At 35.3% G+C, this 14,864-nt stretch overlaps 1 protein-coding gene across 2 annotated transcripts in view; it reads left to right on the plus strand.

Annotated features, from left to right (window-relative positions):
- ODAD2 (outer dynein arm docking complex subunit 2) overlaps positions 1–14,864 on the plus strand; it is a 181,727-nt gene that overhangs the window by 6,903 nt on the left and 159,960 nt on the right. For both annotated transcript variants that reach the window (XM_055334519.1, XM_055334518.1), the window contains exons 3-6: positions 2,279–2,471; positions 3,086–3,192; positions 3,371–3,507; positions 5,838–5,954. In XM_055334519.1, coding sequence (XP_055190494.1) covers positions 2,279–2,471; positions 3,086–3,192; positions 3,371–3,507; positions 5,838–5,954 — 554 coding nt within the window. The remainder of the gene's footprint in view (positions 1–2,278; positions 2,472–3,085; positions 3,193–3,370; positions 3,508–5,837; positions 5,955–14,864) is intronic.

Consider the following 14,864-nt stretch of genomic DNA (forward strand, 5'->3'; position numbering starts at 1 on the left):
AAGTCCTATGTTCGACTTTGTAAAAATGTCATTCATTTTTCTTGGCTGAATGTCATGCTCATATCAAGTTTCTACTTTAAAATGAAAGGCCCAATACTTTACCAATAGCAAGCTTCTAGATTTCTAATTTTAGCATGTGGTTTAAAGAGAGGCTTCCTCACTTCTGGAAAGACCAGAGGCTTGTATCCTCTAAGGTCTACACAGGAGAGAAGACAGATTAGTGGGGCCTGCACCAAAATCCACCCTCTACCCTCAGGCCTGCTGTGACGGATGATGCTTGGTTTCCTCTAAAATGTATGTAGCAAAGATAGCCCAGAGTAATCTCACTTTCCATTGGTCTCAGTAATGTTCCTTTGTAGGTTGCATAGCTTTGTGGAGGTAGTTACATTCACTCAATGGGAAACGTTTTCCTCTTCATTAAGGATGTAGATTTTCATTATTGTCTAAGCATCTAACATGTGAAAAAGAATGTGACCAATTGCCTGGAGCAATTGTTTTCTGAATTTTTCTTATGAGTAGAAATACTTAACAGTACATAATGGTGTCATATACATGTTTTGCCTGTTTGGAATCATGTGACTAGAAGGACTCAAGCATGAGGTGCCTGGTCTTGCCTCTAATCATTCTTTGCTGTGTCTACTGCTATGACGTGGGAAGATGAGCCTTTTAAAAAAATATTCTTTAGGATGTAAACCTTATGAGATGCCTGAGTGGCTCAGCGGTTAAGCATCTGCCTTCAGCCCAGGGTGGGATCTTGGAGACCAGGGATCGAGTCCCACATACTTGCCTGCAGCCTGCTTCTCCCTCTGCCTCTGCCTGTGTCTCTGCCTCTCTCCCTATGACTCTAATGAATGAGTAAATAAATAAAATCTTTTTTTTTTTTTTTAAAAGATGTGAACCTTAGGACAGCAGCCTTTTCTTATCTCCTGCCTACTCTTCATTATTAGGCTATCTATCTATACCTCATAGCTACCCTGCTGAGGAGGAATGAAATCTTAAGAGTAAAGTTGAATTCAAGGAGGTTGGTAATAGCATTAATTTCAACTTAGTGCATGAACTTAATACATAGACTGGCTGCTATATATCTAGTTTGGCTAAATGTGTATCCTTTGCTGCATTTTGTCCTTTCTGTAAGAGCTCTAGGTACAACTCTTAGTTTTGGGTCCAGATTCCATGGTGCAGGGCAGTTTGGGGGGCAGGTTTGTGTCTTTCCCCAGAATTCATATAATACCTTTTTCCATGAGTCTTAATGAGATGACTGCTGTAAGGATGATTGAGATGCTCAAAAAGTAGATGATTCCTAGATCTCTTTTCCCTGCTCCTCCCCTCGTGTGTTTTTTTCTAAGAAGCCCTAAGCCTTTTCTGCTATTTCCTGGTGCCAGAGTCCATTTCCCACTGCAGAGTTAATACCATCACTGTGCTTCTCTTCATTTCAATCAGGTTGAGCTTTCTGAACTAGTCCCATGGGCCTTTTCTCCTTCCTTGTTCAAATACATATATATTTCATCTTATTTAAATTTCTCCTTTCCAAATAAGGCTTTGCCCTCTTCTTCCTCACTTGCAACTACATGGTTCTTTGGCTTTCACCAAATTCTGTTTTCACCATCTCTAGAGTCTACTTTCACACCTATGTCAGCCTTGATCATGAATTAGTATTGGAGTTTTTCACTGTAACTTTGGTATGTGTGTGAGTACTGGCCAGATTTGTTTTTCCAACTTGAACATAAAAAGGCATTGAAAATATAAGCACTTTGAACAGGTGGAAAAGACTGGTGGTAGATCTTTAGACTGAGAAAACCATGCTGTTTTGGAAAGAAAGCATTTGTGAACACTAAGCCTCAGTGGTTACACACACACACACACACACACACACACACATGCACACACACACAGTTCTAGTGATGATTCTTCTAAGGAGACCAGTATTTCTCTATCTTCAAATCAATTCTGGACACATTAATTGAATGACCATGCTGGACAATGCCCTACAGTCAATTAAAAAAAAAAAGAAAAAAGAAGAATGTCTTGTTCTTTGTCTTATTAGAGATATGATATAGATAGATGATACTGCAGTACAAGGTAGAGTATCTCAAGGACTACAAGAAAGTTCCTAAATACAGTAGGATCTGGGAAGTTGAGATTAATTCAAATTGGGTCCATGAGAGAAAGCTTAATGAAGGAAGCACATTTGGGTGGGCTTCAGAGGACTTGTTAGTCATCATCTTTCTTACAACAGAAGACAAGACAATAATTTTTATTTATTTACTTGTTTGATCAGCTAACAGAGATCCTGTAACAAAAATCCTGGGTTTGGAATATAACATGGTGAAAGAAGACACATCCACAGTAAATATTCTTGATAAAATTACCAAAGATGAAGATCCTGAAAGTGAGATAAAGATGAATGTTGGCATGCTGCTTAAGCAACTGGATCTGCACCTACTGAATCATTCTCTAAAACATATTTCATTGTGAGTCTTTTAGAAAAAAGAAACCTCCAAAAGTTAGTTACAAAAAATGCTTTCAGAATTTTTTTAAACATGCACAAATTATAGGAGTTGTTATTGATTTAACAGTAGATTTTAGGGTATTGCATGGATATTTCTAATTCTAAAATGTAAAGATTTGCTGTTAGCTTTGCTAGAGCTTTCTATGGGGTTTCACCTGATTCTGAGGACATGAAGTGGCCTTGTTATTTTCACTCTCCTCAGACAATTAGATAGATGGTTAAATAGTAATGCAAATATCATGTAGACTTTGTAAGGTTTAAAACTTGTTCATTTTTGTAGTTTTTTTCTAGTATTATGCTATTACCACTAAGAAATGAATTTTTAAATGAGTTTATTTAATGTTGCATTGAATATGAATCACTGGTTTCTTGATGTCTTGACAGTGTTGTAAGGCTATAACATAGCTAAAACTAACTGCAACATTTTTGTTGTTGTATAATTTGACTACAATTTTAATTATAAAAAGTGATATTCACCCTCCCACCAGCCCCCCTTGCTAAAATGGGGTATTTTCATCTGTTTTCTGGAGATTCTCTTTTAGAGTGTTAAAATGCATTTCTTATCATTCATTTCAGACAAATCTGTTTAAACCCAACAACTGTTAAGAACGATATAGAACTGCTGAAACATTTCTCAGGAAAAGGAGAACAAACCGTCTTGGAATCTATTGACTATACTTCAGGTTTCTATTATTCTCAGATTTGCTTTGTGTTATGTATAATAATTATTATTTCCAAATGCTTCAATAGCTACATTAGGATTGAGTATTTGAAAAAAACTGTAATCATATATATTTCTTTTTAAAGATAACATATTTTATTTTTCAGAGCTCCTTTTAATTGATCGATAATTGGTTTCAGATTATGAATTTTCAAATGGATGTCGAGCCCCACCTTGGAGACAAATTCATGGGGAAATTTGTTACGTGCTGGTAAAACCCCATGATGTTGAAACTCTGTGTGTTACTTGTAGTGCAGAAGGAGTATTTTTAAATGGTGTAAGTAATTTTTTAAGAACCATGTTGACTTTGGTGCTTGTCTCCATCTCTGTAAATGCAGGCATGTCTCCAGGACTGAATGCTGATGGCCACAGAAAATGCGATTCTGTTCTGTTGGGTTGAAGCAGATCCCTTTGCTATGTGTTTGCTGAGCAAATCCAAAACCATTTCAGAATGAGCCTCGGTGTTCCCTATTGCAGGTCATTAAATCAGTCTTCTAAGAAATGACCATCAAAGGGACCCACGCCACTTTATAAAATGAAAACCTCTGTAACGATCAGTTCACTGATTAATTAATTAATTAACTATACAAGTATTCGGGCAAATAAGAGGCGGCTGAGGTAACACAGAAGCAGTAACTATAGCTTTTGCCCTAAGCATTGAGAGGACAAAGGGAAGGAATTAAAATGTGGGAGCTTGGAGGAAGCACCCCCAAGAAGCTGGGACCCATGTGTCTGGGGAGGGAGCACCATCAGGCTGTGCTGGTTCCTTAGGGTCTCAGAAGATGTCCTTGCAGAGCTGGGACTTAGATCTCTGAGGAGGGGACCCTGCTTACATTGATTATGGTCCCTTAGGAGTTCAGAGAGGGGACTCCCACAGAGCTGGGATCCATATCTCTGAGGAATGGTCGCTTCCAGGCTATGCTGGAGCACAGGGGGTCTCATGAAACTGGCACCCAGATGTCAGAGGAGTACAATGCCCAGGAGCTGGTACCTCAGGAGCTCAGAGGAGAGGATCTTTGCAGAACCAGCAGAGCTGAGACCCAGACCTTGGAAGAGGGAGACCTGGTTGGTTTGTAATGGGATTCTAAGGAGGTGTAATAAACCAGGTTCTGGGAACATAGGGAAAAACCCTTGGGAACTGGAACCAACTGTTGCTACTGGAAGCAGCTGCCACTGCCAGGGTTCACTGCTAGGGACAGGGAACAAGGAGCTGGGAGCAGTCCCTTTCTCCCTCCTCCAGCTTTACAGTCTTCCTTTTACTTGCTGCTAACTGAAGCTGACTGAAGCTGACAAGGGAGAAACACAGCATTCCAGATTCCCACCCCTGAGCACTAAGCAGGGTGGTGGCCTTCTGAATCTTCCACATGAACACATTTTATTTTTTGTCTCATACCTGTTCACTGAACTTACTAGGAGGTCAGCTTTCCCCTTGGCAACCCTGCCCTTGGTGTCTTCAATGTAATGTGGGGCCTCACAGGCAATATCTGCAGGGAGAACCTAAATCCTTAGTGGGGATTCCTCATCACAGGGGACTGTTGGGAGAATTGCCACCTCTTGGTTTGGATTGGCTTCAAAATGTGAGTGTCACTTTCTTGATGACCAGCAAGCATCTCATCTGACTTGCCTTATGGTGCATTTCTTCTCAGCATGATCTTCTCAGATTATATCTGCACAGAGGGGGGAGATGAGCTAAATATGATTTAGCCTTTGGTTTGTTTTGATACTCTAAGAAAGTGAAATTTCCAATCAGAAAATAAGAGACTTTGACCTTCTAGAGTGGGGCAAGGACACTTTGTTTCTATCAAGGGCTACTGATCTACGTATACCTTTATTTGATATGGAAATATCTAAGTGTTCCTCTCAATTTCAAGAATGAAAGATAAGGAACATGAGAGTATTCAATAATTACAACAAAATGCATGGCACGCCTGAGTTATATGGGTGTATATGATGTTTTGTGTATGTGTGTGGTTACGTATATATAAAAAGCACACTATGGGTTTCTATATATACATTTGGTTAAGGCAGAGCCAAATCTTTTCTATTAGGATAGGTGAGCAAAGGAAAGAGACAAAAAGAAAGAAGTATGGAGACAAAGGTTGGAGTGTCAGGTGCTTACATGGAGGTTGTAACTCTAGAAAATAATCCCATAGCAACCTCATTACACACAGAACAAGAACAGAGTGTGACAAATGGAAACAAGCTTTTCTGTGGTGGCATTCTAATCTTGGGACCTTTTATGACTTCATCAGAGTCTCTTGAAGTCATAATGTTTTTTTTTTTTATGTGTGTGTTTTGTTTTTTTGCATTAGAGGAGTGCAGAGGGAAGGAAGCTCTCCATTCTTTGCTAACTAGCAAAATGCCCTACATGCATATAGGAGGTACTCAGTAAAAGCATAATGGATGGATGATGGATGGGTGGATGAGTGGATGGACGGACAAATGGATAACTTTAAGAGGGAAGAATTTTGCCCGTATTTTTGATGTATAAAAACTGCCACATGGATCCTCGAGAGAAGAAAACAATATGTGGCCTTGGGTTGTGATGTATTGATCAGGTTCAAATGCTACTACATTAATAATGGCACCAAACTTTTTCTTCCAAAGGGCAAAACAGAAGATGAGGGGGAAATTAATTATGAGAGAAAAAGTGAAATTTATAAAGACCTTGTCACATTTTTAAAAGAAAAATCGGCAAAATTTTCAGAAAATATGTCTAAACAGGTAAGTTTACAGAATCTTGAAATATCGTAGCATGTGTCACTTGACATGTTACCTTCTGTTGAGAGTAATTCTATTTTTGGACCCTGTTTATAATTTTTAGAGAGTTTTTCACAATATATTACATAAGAAATATTATAAGTGGAGTACTTCAAGGAAGTTTCTGAACCTCTTTAGGGAATAGGTGTAAAATATTTCAGATTGCTTTCTAAAAAAGCACTTTTCATCTTTCCTTTTGAATTTATAATGCTAAGAACAAAGCAGTCATCCCTGTTAATGAAGCCTAGATGTTTTGATTATTTTTATCCTTTCTGGGCATCCCATGATTACTAACTAGTTGGATTGTCTCAGTAAGTGTGTCAACTGCATATGCATAAGAACTGTGCTTCCTTTGTGTCTTGCATGGTTTTTGAAATAGTTTTTGAGGTGGACAAAAGAATCAGTTAATACAGTTCTTAAATCTTGATTGAAGCTGATGTGAGTAAGAAACAATATGCAAGACATACTAATGTGATACACTTAAGCCCCAGGCTGATTCTCAAGATGATGTCAATTCCACAAATCCTACCTCAGATCTGTTATTTTCCTTCTGACACTGCCACTTCCAGAGCACTCTATTTTCTTACTATTCTGCTGCTGCTCTTGTCCTGAAACTTCTCTCTGTCATCATCCTGTGAGCTTTTTTCCCCTGGCGTTAGATCACCTATTTCCTGGACTCCAGTTTTCCTTTGTTGTTGTTATAAAATACCTATACAAAACATAAAATTTGTCATTTTAACTACTTTGAGTGTATCACTGAGTGGCATTAATTATGTGCAGCCATTACTACTGTCCATTTCCAAATCTTTTTCATCAACTCAAACTAAAACTGTTCCCATTAAGCAGTAACCTCCTCATGCCTACTTCCCCAGCTCCTAGGAACCTCTAATCTACTTTTTGGTTTCTTGATTTCTAATCAAATATAAATTTGCCTTTCCTAGGTATTTCAGAGAAGTGGAATTGTAAATTTGTACTTTGGTGCTTGGCTTATTACATTTAGCATAATATGTTCAAGGTCCATCCATGTTGTAGCATGTATCAGAACTTCATTCCTTTTTGTGGCTGATGGACACTTGGGTTGTTTCTACTTTTTGATTATGGTGAAAAATGCTATAAATATTGGCTTACAAGTAACTGAGTCCCTGTTTTAATTTTGGAGGTTACCTAGGAGTGGAATTTCTGTGTCATATGCTAATTCTGTATTTAACTTTTAGAGGAAGTACCAAACTGTACCTAGATTGAACCATTTTATGCTCCTGTAGAAGGATTCCAGCTTCTCCACATTCCCACCAATACTCGTTATTTTCTGTGTGTGATTGTGTGTTTTTTTATTATAGATATCCTAGTAAGTATGAAGTATGGTATTCCATTATAGTTTGGATTTTCATTTCCCTAATAGTAATGTTTAGCATATTTCCATATTATTGGGCATTTGTATATTTATTTTAAGAAATGTCTATTTAAGTCCTTTGCCCATTAAAAAATGGGTTGTCTTTTGTTGTTGAGTTGTAGGAATTCTTTATATATTGTGACTATTAATCCCTTATCAGATAGAATATTTGCAGATATTTTCTCCCATTCTGTGGGTTATCTTCACTCATCTTGATAGCGTTCTTTAATGCACAAACACTTTTAATTTTGATAAAGTCCAACAAATACATTTTTTCTTGCCTATATTTTTGGTATCATAAGAAACCATTGCCAAAGCCAAGGTAATGAAGATTTGTCCTGTTTTCGTCTAATAATGTCATGGTGTTATCTCTGTAAGTCTTTGATTCATTTTGAGTTAAGTTTTGTATAGGGTGTAAGTAAAGTAATGTGCAGTTTAATTCTTTTTGCATGTGGATATCCAGTTTTCTGGGCACCATTTGTTGAAGAGATTGTTCTTTCCCCATTGAAAGGTCTTGGTATCCTTGTTGAAAATCAATTTGCCATAGATGTAGAGGTGTATTTTTGGACTCTTTATTCTATTCTTTTTTGTCTGCCCTTATACAAGTCCCATACTATTTTGATTACTCTATCTTTGTAGTAGTTTTGAAATTGAGAAGTATGACTCCTCAAACTTTGTTCTTGTTTTTTAAAGACTGCTTTAGCTATTTAGTTTCCCTTGACTTTTAGGTTTGGTTTTACCATTTTTGCAAAAAAACAGCATTAGGCTTTTGATTGGGATTACATTGAATTTATAGATTGCTTTGTATAACATTGTTGTCTTAACAATATTAATTCTTCCAATCCATGAACATGGGGTGTCTTTCCATTTGTTTTTGTTTCCTTTAATTTTTTTTTTATCAGCAGTGTTTTATAGTTTTCAGTGTCTTCTTTTGCCTCCTTGGTTAAATTTATTTCTAAGCATTATATTCTTTTGGATGCTATTGAATGGAATTGTTTCCTTAATTCCCTTTTTGATTGTTCACTGCTAATGAGGAGAAAAGGAACTGTGTTTTTTGAGTGTTGAAATCAGATCTGGCTTTTGAATGTGAAATTCAAAATCACATCCTGCAACTTTACTGAATTCATTTATTAACTCAGTTTTTTTTTTTAATCTTTAGGTCTTTCTACATAAAAGATCATGTCATCTGCAAATAGTTTTACTTCTTTTCAATTTGCGTGTTTTAAAATTTCTTTTTCTTTTCTTTTTTTAAGATTTTATTTATTTAACAGAGAGAGAGTGAGCAGAAGCAGGGGGAGTGGCAGGCAGAGGGAGAGGGAGAGACAGGCTTCCTAGCCTGCCAGGTGCCGCTTAGATTTCTTTTTCTTGTCTAATTACTATGGCAAGACCTTTTAGGATTTTGCACTGAATAGAAGCAGTGAACACTATCTCCATATTTATTCCTGATATTGGGGGAAAGCTTTCAGGCTTTCACCACTGAATGTGATATTTGCTGTAGGCTTTTCATATATGGTCTTTATTATGTTGAAGTTCCCTTCCATTTAATTTTCCTTTTGTTGGTATATCCCATCATTTTGGTGGAGCTTCCTGAGTAAAAGAGGCATGTAACAGGGAAAAAACTGAGGGTTAGCATATGAAAATATCTTTATTTTTCTGTTATTGTTTCTATAATGATAATTCAAAAACAATTTTTACTTAGAATTTTAGAGGCATTTTTTTCCTACGTGGCCTGTTTTGACTTTTCCCATCTAACAAAGCCTTTAGGATCTCTTATTCCGGATGTTCTGTAATTTTAATGATGATATGGTTGGTGCTGGTTTTGTTTGTTTTTCATTAATGATGACATATGTCCTTCAAAACTAGAAAGATACTTTTTCTGGTATCACATCTTTAATCATTCCTTCTTCTCTGTTCTCTTTGAAACTTACTAGTTGGGTGTTGGGCTTCTGAGATTGATCCTCTGATTTTCTTTTCTGTCACCCACCTGCAAATATTCTTCTATTTTCAAAACATTGTACATATCTTTAAAATTTAAGGTCTCATATTTTTAACATTTTATTTTCAGGTGTATATCTCCACAGATCATATGCTTTCATTTCTTTTGGGGTAAAATCTAGGAATAAACAGCAAGATCATATGGTTGCATGCTTAACTTTTTAAGCAATGGGTAAACTGCTTTCCAAAGCGGTGGTAATATTTTACATACACACTGGCAATGTATGAGACTTCCAGTTCTTCTGTATATTCGTCAATAACTGTATGGTCAGTCCTCTAATTTTAGACATTCTAATAGCTGTGTGTACTAACATCTCACTGGGTTTTAATTTGCATTTCTTGAATGCATTTTTTCATATGTTTATTTGCCATTTATATATCATATATGTCTATTCAGATCTTTCACCCAGTTTTTTTTATTGGGTTGTTTGATTTCTTTACTGAGTTGTAAGAGCTCTTTTATATATATTTTTGGCTTACATAATCTATTAGATATATGGCTTGTAAATATGATCTTCTGGTTGTGGCTTGTCATTTCATTCTCCAATCAGTATATCTTCCAAAGAGCAAATGTCCTCAATTTTAATGAAGTCCAACTTGTTAATTTTTTCTTTATAGTGTTGTATTTCATAAAGCTTTGCCAAACCCAGTATCAGAAAGATTTTCTCCAGTGTTTTTTTCCTAAAAGTTTTCAAATGTTAGGTTTTACATTAAGGCCTTTAAATTTAATTTTTGTACATAATATGAGGTGTGGATCAAAGTTCTTTTTTCTTTTGCATATAAATATCTAGTTTTTCCAGCACCATTTGTTGAAAAAGCCATCCTTTCTCCATTGAATTACTTTTATACCTTTGTCAAAAATCAGTTGTCCGTTTGTATGGGTGTGATCTGTTTGTCTATTTTTATACCAGTAGCACACTCTTTGGATTACTGTAGCTTTATAATAAGTCTGGAAGTCAGGTAGTATATGTCCTTCAATGTTTTCTTTTTCAAACTTGTTTGTCTCTTTTACATCTTTTGCATATCCATTAGAATGTTAAGGTCAGCTTGTCAATTTCTTCATAAAAAGCCTGAAAGATGGGATGCCTGGGTGGCTCAGCAGTTGAACGCCTGCATTTGTCCCAGGGCATGATCCTGGAGTCCTGGGATCGAGTCCCACATCAGGCTCTCTGCATGGAGCCTGCTTTTCCCTCTCCCAATGTCTCTGCCTCTCTCTCTGTGTCTCTCATGAATAAATAATTAATAAAATCTTTTTAAAAATGCCTGAAAGAATTATGGTTGAGATTATGATGAATCTATAGATCAATTTAGAAAGAGCTAATGTCTTAACAATACTGAGGTTTCCAATCCATGAACACAGTATGTCTCGCCATTTATTTAGGCCTTCAGTTTCTCAGCAATATTTTGTAATTTTCAATGCACAGGTCTTGCATATATCTCGTGAAACCTACTTATAAATATTTCATATTTTAAGAGTGTTAAAAAAGAAAACCACAGGCCCAAAGTGGCATTACTTAGGCCAAGTCAACACTCAAGAATTATATTATTATATATTATATTATATTATTATTATTTATACCTAAATAACTACAATTTCAACCACCCAGGAATGTAACTTATAACAAGTCAATTGGAATTTCCTGGTCAATACTAGGATATTTACTGATTTACCCCTTCTGCTTCTCTTAGGAGGGCAACCTGTCTAAACAATACATTCCTTGCTAATAAATTCCTTTTTTCAAATGGTCTCTCTGCCTTTAAAATTATTTCTTTTGTTTAGCTCAGTGGAACATCTGTCTGCTAGCTACATGGGATGCTGCTGGCTTCATGAATCAATTAATAAAGCTAGTTAGATCTTCAAAGTTGAATCTAACTTCAAAGTTGAATTCTTATTTAAAAAGACTATGGTTAATGGTAGTTTTAAAATTTTAATTTGTGACTATCTGTTGCTACTATATAAAAATTCACTTGATTTTTATATATCATTTTTATATTCTGAAACATTTACTAGTTTTAGTGTCTGGTTCATAGATCCCAGAGGGTTTCCTATGTATGTGATTATATTGGCTGTATATAATGATCATTTTGCCTCTTCCTTTTCAGTCTCAGTGCCTTCTTTTGTCTTTTCTTAATGCATTATCTGGAACCTCCAGTACAGAATTATATAGAAGTAGTCTCTTGCTCCTGGTGGTAAAGGAAAAACTTTCAGTTTCTCATTGTTAAGTATGTGTTAGCTGTATATGACATTTATAAGATTGAAGAAGTTCCCCTTTATTTCAGATTGTTGAAAACTTTTATTAGGTATAGATATTGGATAAAAACAGAAAGGGAGACTAACTATAAGAGATTCAAATATAGAGAACAAACTGAGGGTTACTGGAAGGGAGGTGGGTGTGTGGGGGGGATGGGAGAATGGGATGATGGGCATTTGATGTAGTGAACACTGGGTATTATATGCAACTGATGAATCACTAAATTCTACCCCAAAATCAATAATACACTGTATGTTTACTAATTTAAATTTAAATAAAACCAAAACAAAAAGGAATGGATGTTGGATTTTACCAAATGATTACCTATTAAGAAAATTACATGTTTTTTTTCTTTCTTAGTTTGTTAATGTAATAAATTGCATTGATGAGCTTTAAAAAAATAACCATACATTTCTGGAACAACCTCATTTGTTCAGGATATAGTATCATTTTTATATATTATTGTATCTAACTTGCTAAGATTTTAAGTGTCACATCTATATTTATAAGGTTTTGATATATAGTTTTCTTTAATATCTTTGGTTTTGGTGATCAGTGATACTGGCCTTATAAAATGAGTTGGGAAGTTTTTTTTCCTCTGCAATTTCTGAAAGAGTTTGTGTAGAATTGATATTGGTTCTTTCTTACATGTTTGGTAGTGAAGCCATCTGGGCCTGGAGTGTCCTTTGTAGGTAAGTTGTTAAACAACAGATTTCAGTGTCTTTACTAGTTAGGGCTGGGCTGGTTATCTGTTTCTTCTTGAGGAAGTTTTGGTAATCTTTATTTTTTTTACTTATTTAAAAAATGATTCTGTTGGAGTAAAGTATATATAACCTTTTGCTGCTTTAACCATTTTATTTTTTAATTTAAATAATCTCTATCCCAATCTCTATCCCCAGACTTTCAACCCCAAGATCAAGAGCTGCATGCTCTACTGACTGAGCCAGCCAGGCACCCTGGTAGATTGTCTTTAAAGGAAATTGTCCATTTCATCTATGTCAAATGTATTGGTGTAAACTTGTTTATGGTTCTTCTTTAATTCATCTTTTAATGTCTGTAGACTATGTAGCTATTGTTACCTCTCTCATTTCTAATATTGGTCATTGGTGTTTTATTTTTTCTTGACTCATCTGGGTAGAGGTCTCTTGATTTTCTGTATCCTCAGAGACTTAGCTTTTAGTTTCATTGATTTTTCTCTCTCTGTGTGTTTTTTTCTACTTCACTTTGGTATTTATTATTTCTTCTCTTCTTTTTACCTTGTGTAAAAAATCATGTGGTTTTTGGTGCTAAGTTTTTTCATATTCTTGCTGATTTTCTATCAGTTGTTAAGAGAGAAGTTTTGAAGTATTCCAACTATAATTATGGATTTGTCTAATTTTTCTCTTAGTTCTGTTTTTGTATTTGAAGCTCTGTATATGCATTTAATATTGCTATATCTTCTTGATAGATTGATCATTTTATCATCATGTAATGTCCCTCTCTGTCCTTCATGATTTTCCTTTCTCTGAAGTCTACTTAATTGGATACATTTATAGCTACTCCTGCTTTCTTTTAACCACTGTTTGCATGTTACATCTTTCTTTCCTATTATTTTCTTTTTTAATATGATTTTTTAAAGATTTTATTTATTTATTTTAGAGAGAGAAAGTGAGTGAGAGAGTACAAGCGGGGGGAGGGGCAGAGGGAGAAGCAGACTCCCAGCTGAGCAGGGAGCCCAATGTGGGGCTCTATCCCAGGATCCTGAGAGCATGACCTGAGCTGAAGGCAGATGCTTAACCGACTGAGCCACCCAGCACCCATCTCCCCTATGACTTTCATGCTACATATATTGTTATATTTGAAGTGAGTTTCTTGTAAACAGCAGATAGTTGAGTCATTTTAAAAATAAATTTGTGTAACTCAATTGATGTATCTACTGATGTGTTTAGATAATATGCATTTAATTATTGATATGTTAGAGCTTACGCTCGCCACTTTACTTTTATTCTGTGTTCCTCCTAGTTTTCATTTTTGTTTTCTTTTTCCTGTGGTTTCTGCAGATTACTTGAACATTTTTTAGAATTCTATTTTGATTTATCCAGAGTGTTTTGAATGTACCTCTTTGTAAAGATTTTGCATGTTTGTGGTTACTATCAGTATTGTACCATATATACCTATGTAATCAATTATAATCTACTATTTGACAGTATACCAGTTTGAGCAAAGTACAGAAACTATGTCGCCTTCAAACAATAATTGTATGACTTAATCCCTTGCAACTCCCTGAGATGTCACAAAAAAAAAAACTGTCAGCATAGTCTTTCTTTACAAATATACTATGTGAGAATTTATGTCATTTCTCTTTCAACATAAACTTCTTGCAAAAGCTATAATACTATTACACTGATGGGACTGAAAAAATAAATACCATTTTTAGTAACAAAAAAAAAGAAACAGTATCTTCTTTTAAGTCCCTTTACCTCTCTCATTTGTAATTTTCTTTATTTCCTCCATATTCATTGCTAACTGTATAAGACAGCATTATGTTTTGCTTCAAACATCAAACTTCATTTAAAAAACTCAAAAGCAGAATTAATGTCTTTTGTATTTACCTACACTTTTATTCTTTTCCATTGTTTTTCTTTTTTTGCTGTTGCAAGTTTCTTCTTTTATCATAGTCTTTCTGTTTAAGAACTTACTGTTTTAGGTTAAGTTTGTTGATGACAACTTCTCTTCATTTTCCCTCATCTGAGAATTTCTTGACCTCCCCTTCATTTCTGAAGAATATTTTCACGGGATATAGTATCCCAGGCTGACAATTCTTTACTTCCAGTGTTTAAAAAATGTTTCTTCTGGCTTCCATGATTATCTGTTACTATTTTAATTGTTTTCCTCTTAAAAGCAAAATATTGTTTATGTCTCATGGCTGTTAAGAATTTTCCTTGTCTTTAGTTTGTCGAGTTTGATTTTTTTGTGTGTGTCTTGGCATGGATTACTTTGTTTGTTTAGGGTTTCCTCAGCTTCTTGAATCTTAGATTTATGTCTTTTTCCAAGTTTGAGAAAATTTCAAATCTTGTTAGAATACATTTTTAGTCTGACTCTCTTCCTCTTCTCTTTCTGTTACTCTGATGACATGAATCTTGGAATTTTTGTTGTGGCCTCACAGATCTTGAGGTTCTATCTTTTTTTTTTTTTTGCAATGAATTTTCCCTTCTTTATTCATACTGAGTAATTTCATGGAAGGTCATGGATTCTTCC

This window comes from Nyctereutes procyonoides, unplaced genomic scaffold (genome assembly GCF_905146905.1).
Source record: "Nyctereutes procyonoides isolate TBG_1078 unplaced genomic scaffold, NYPRO_anot_genome, whole genome shotgun sequence".
Classification (NCBI taxonomy): domain Eukaryota; kingdom Metazoa; phylum Chordata; class Mammalia; order Carnivora; family Canidae; genus Nyctereutes; species Nyctereutes procyonoides.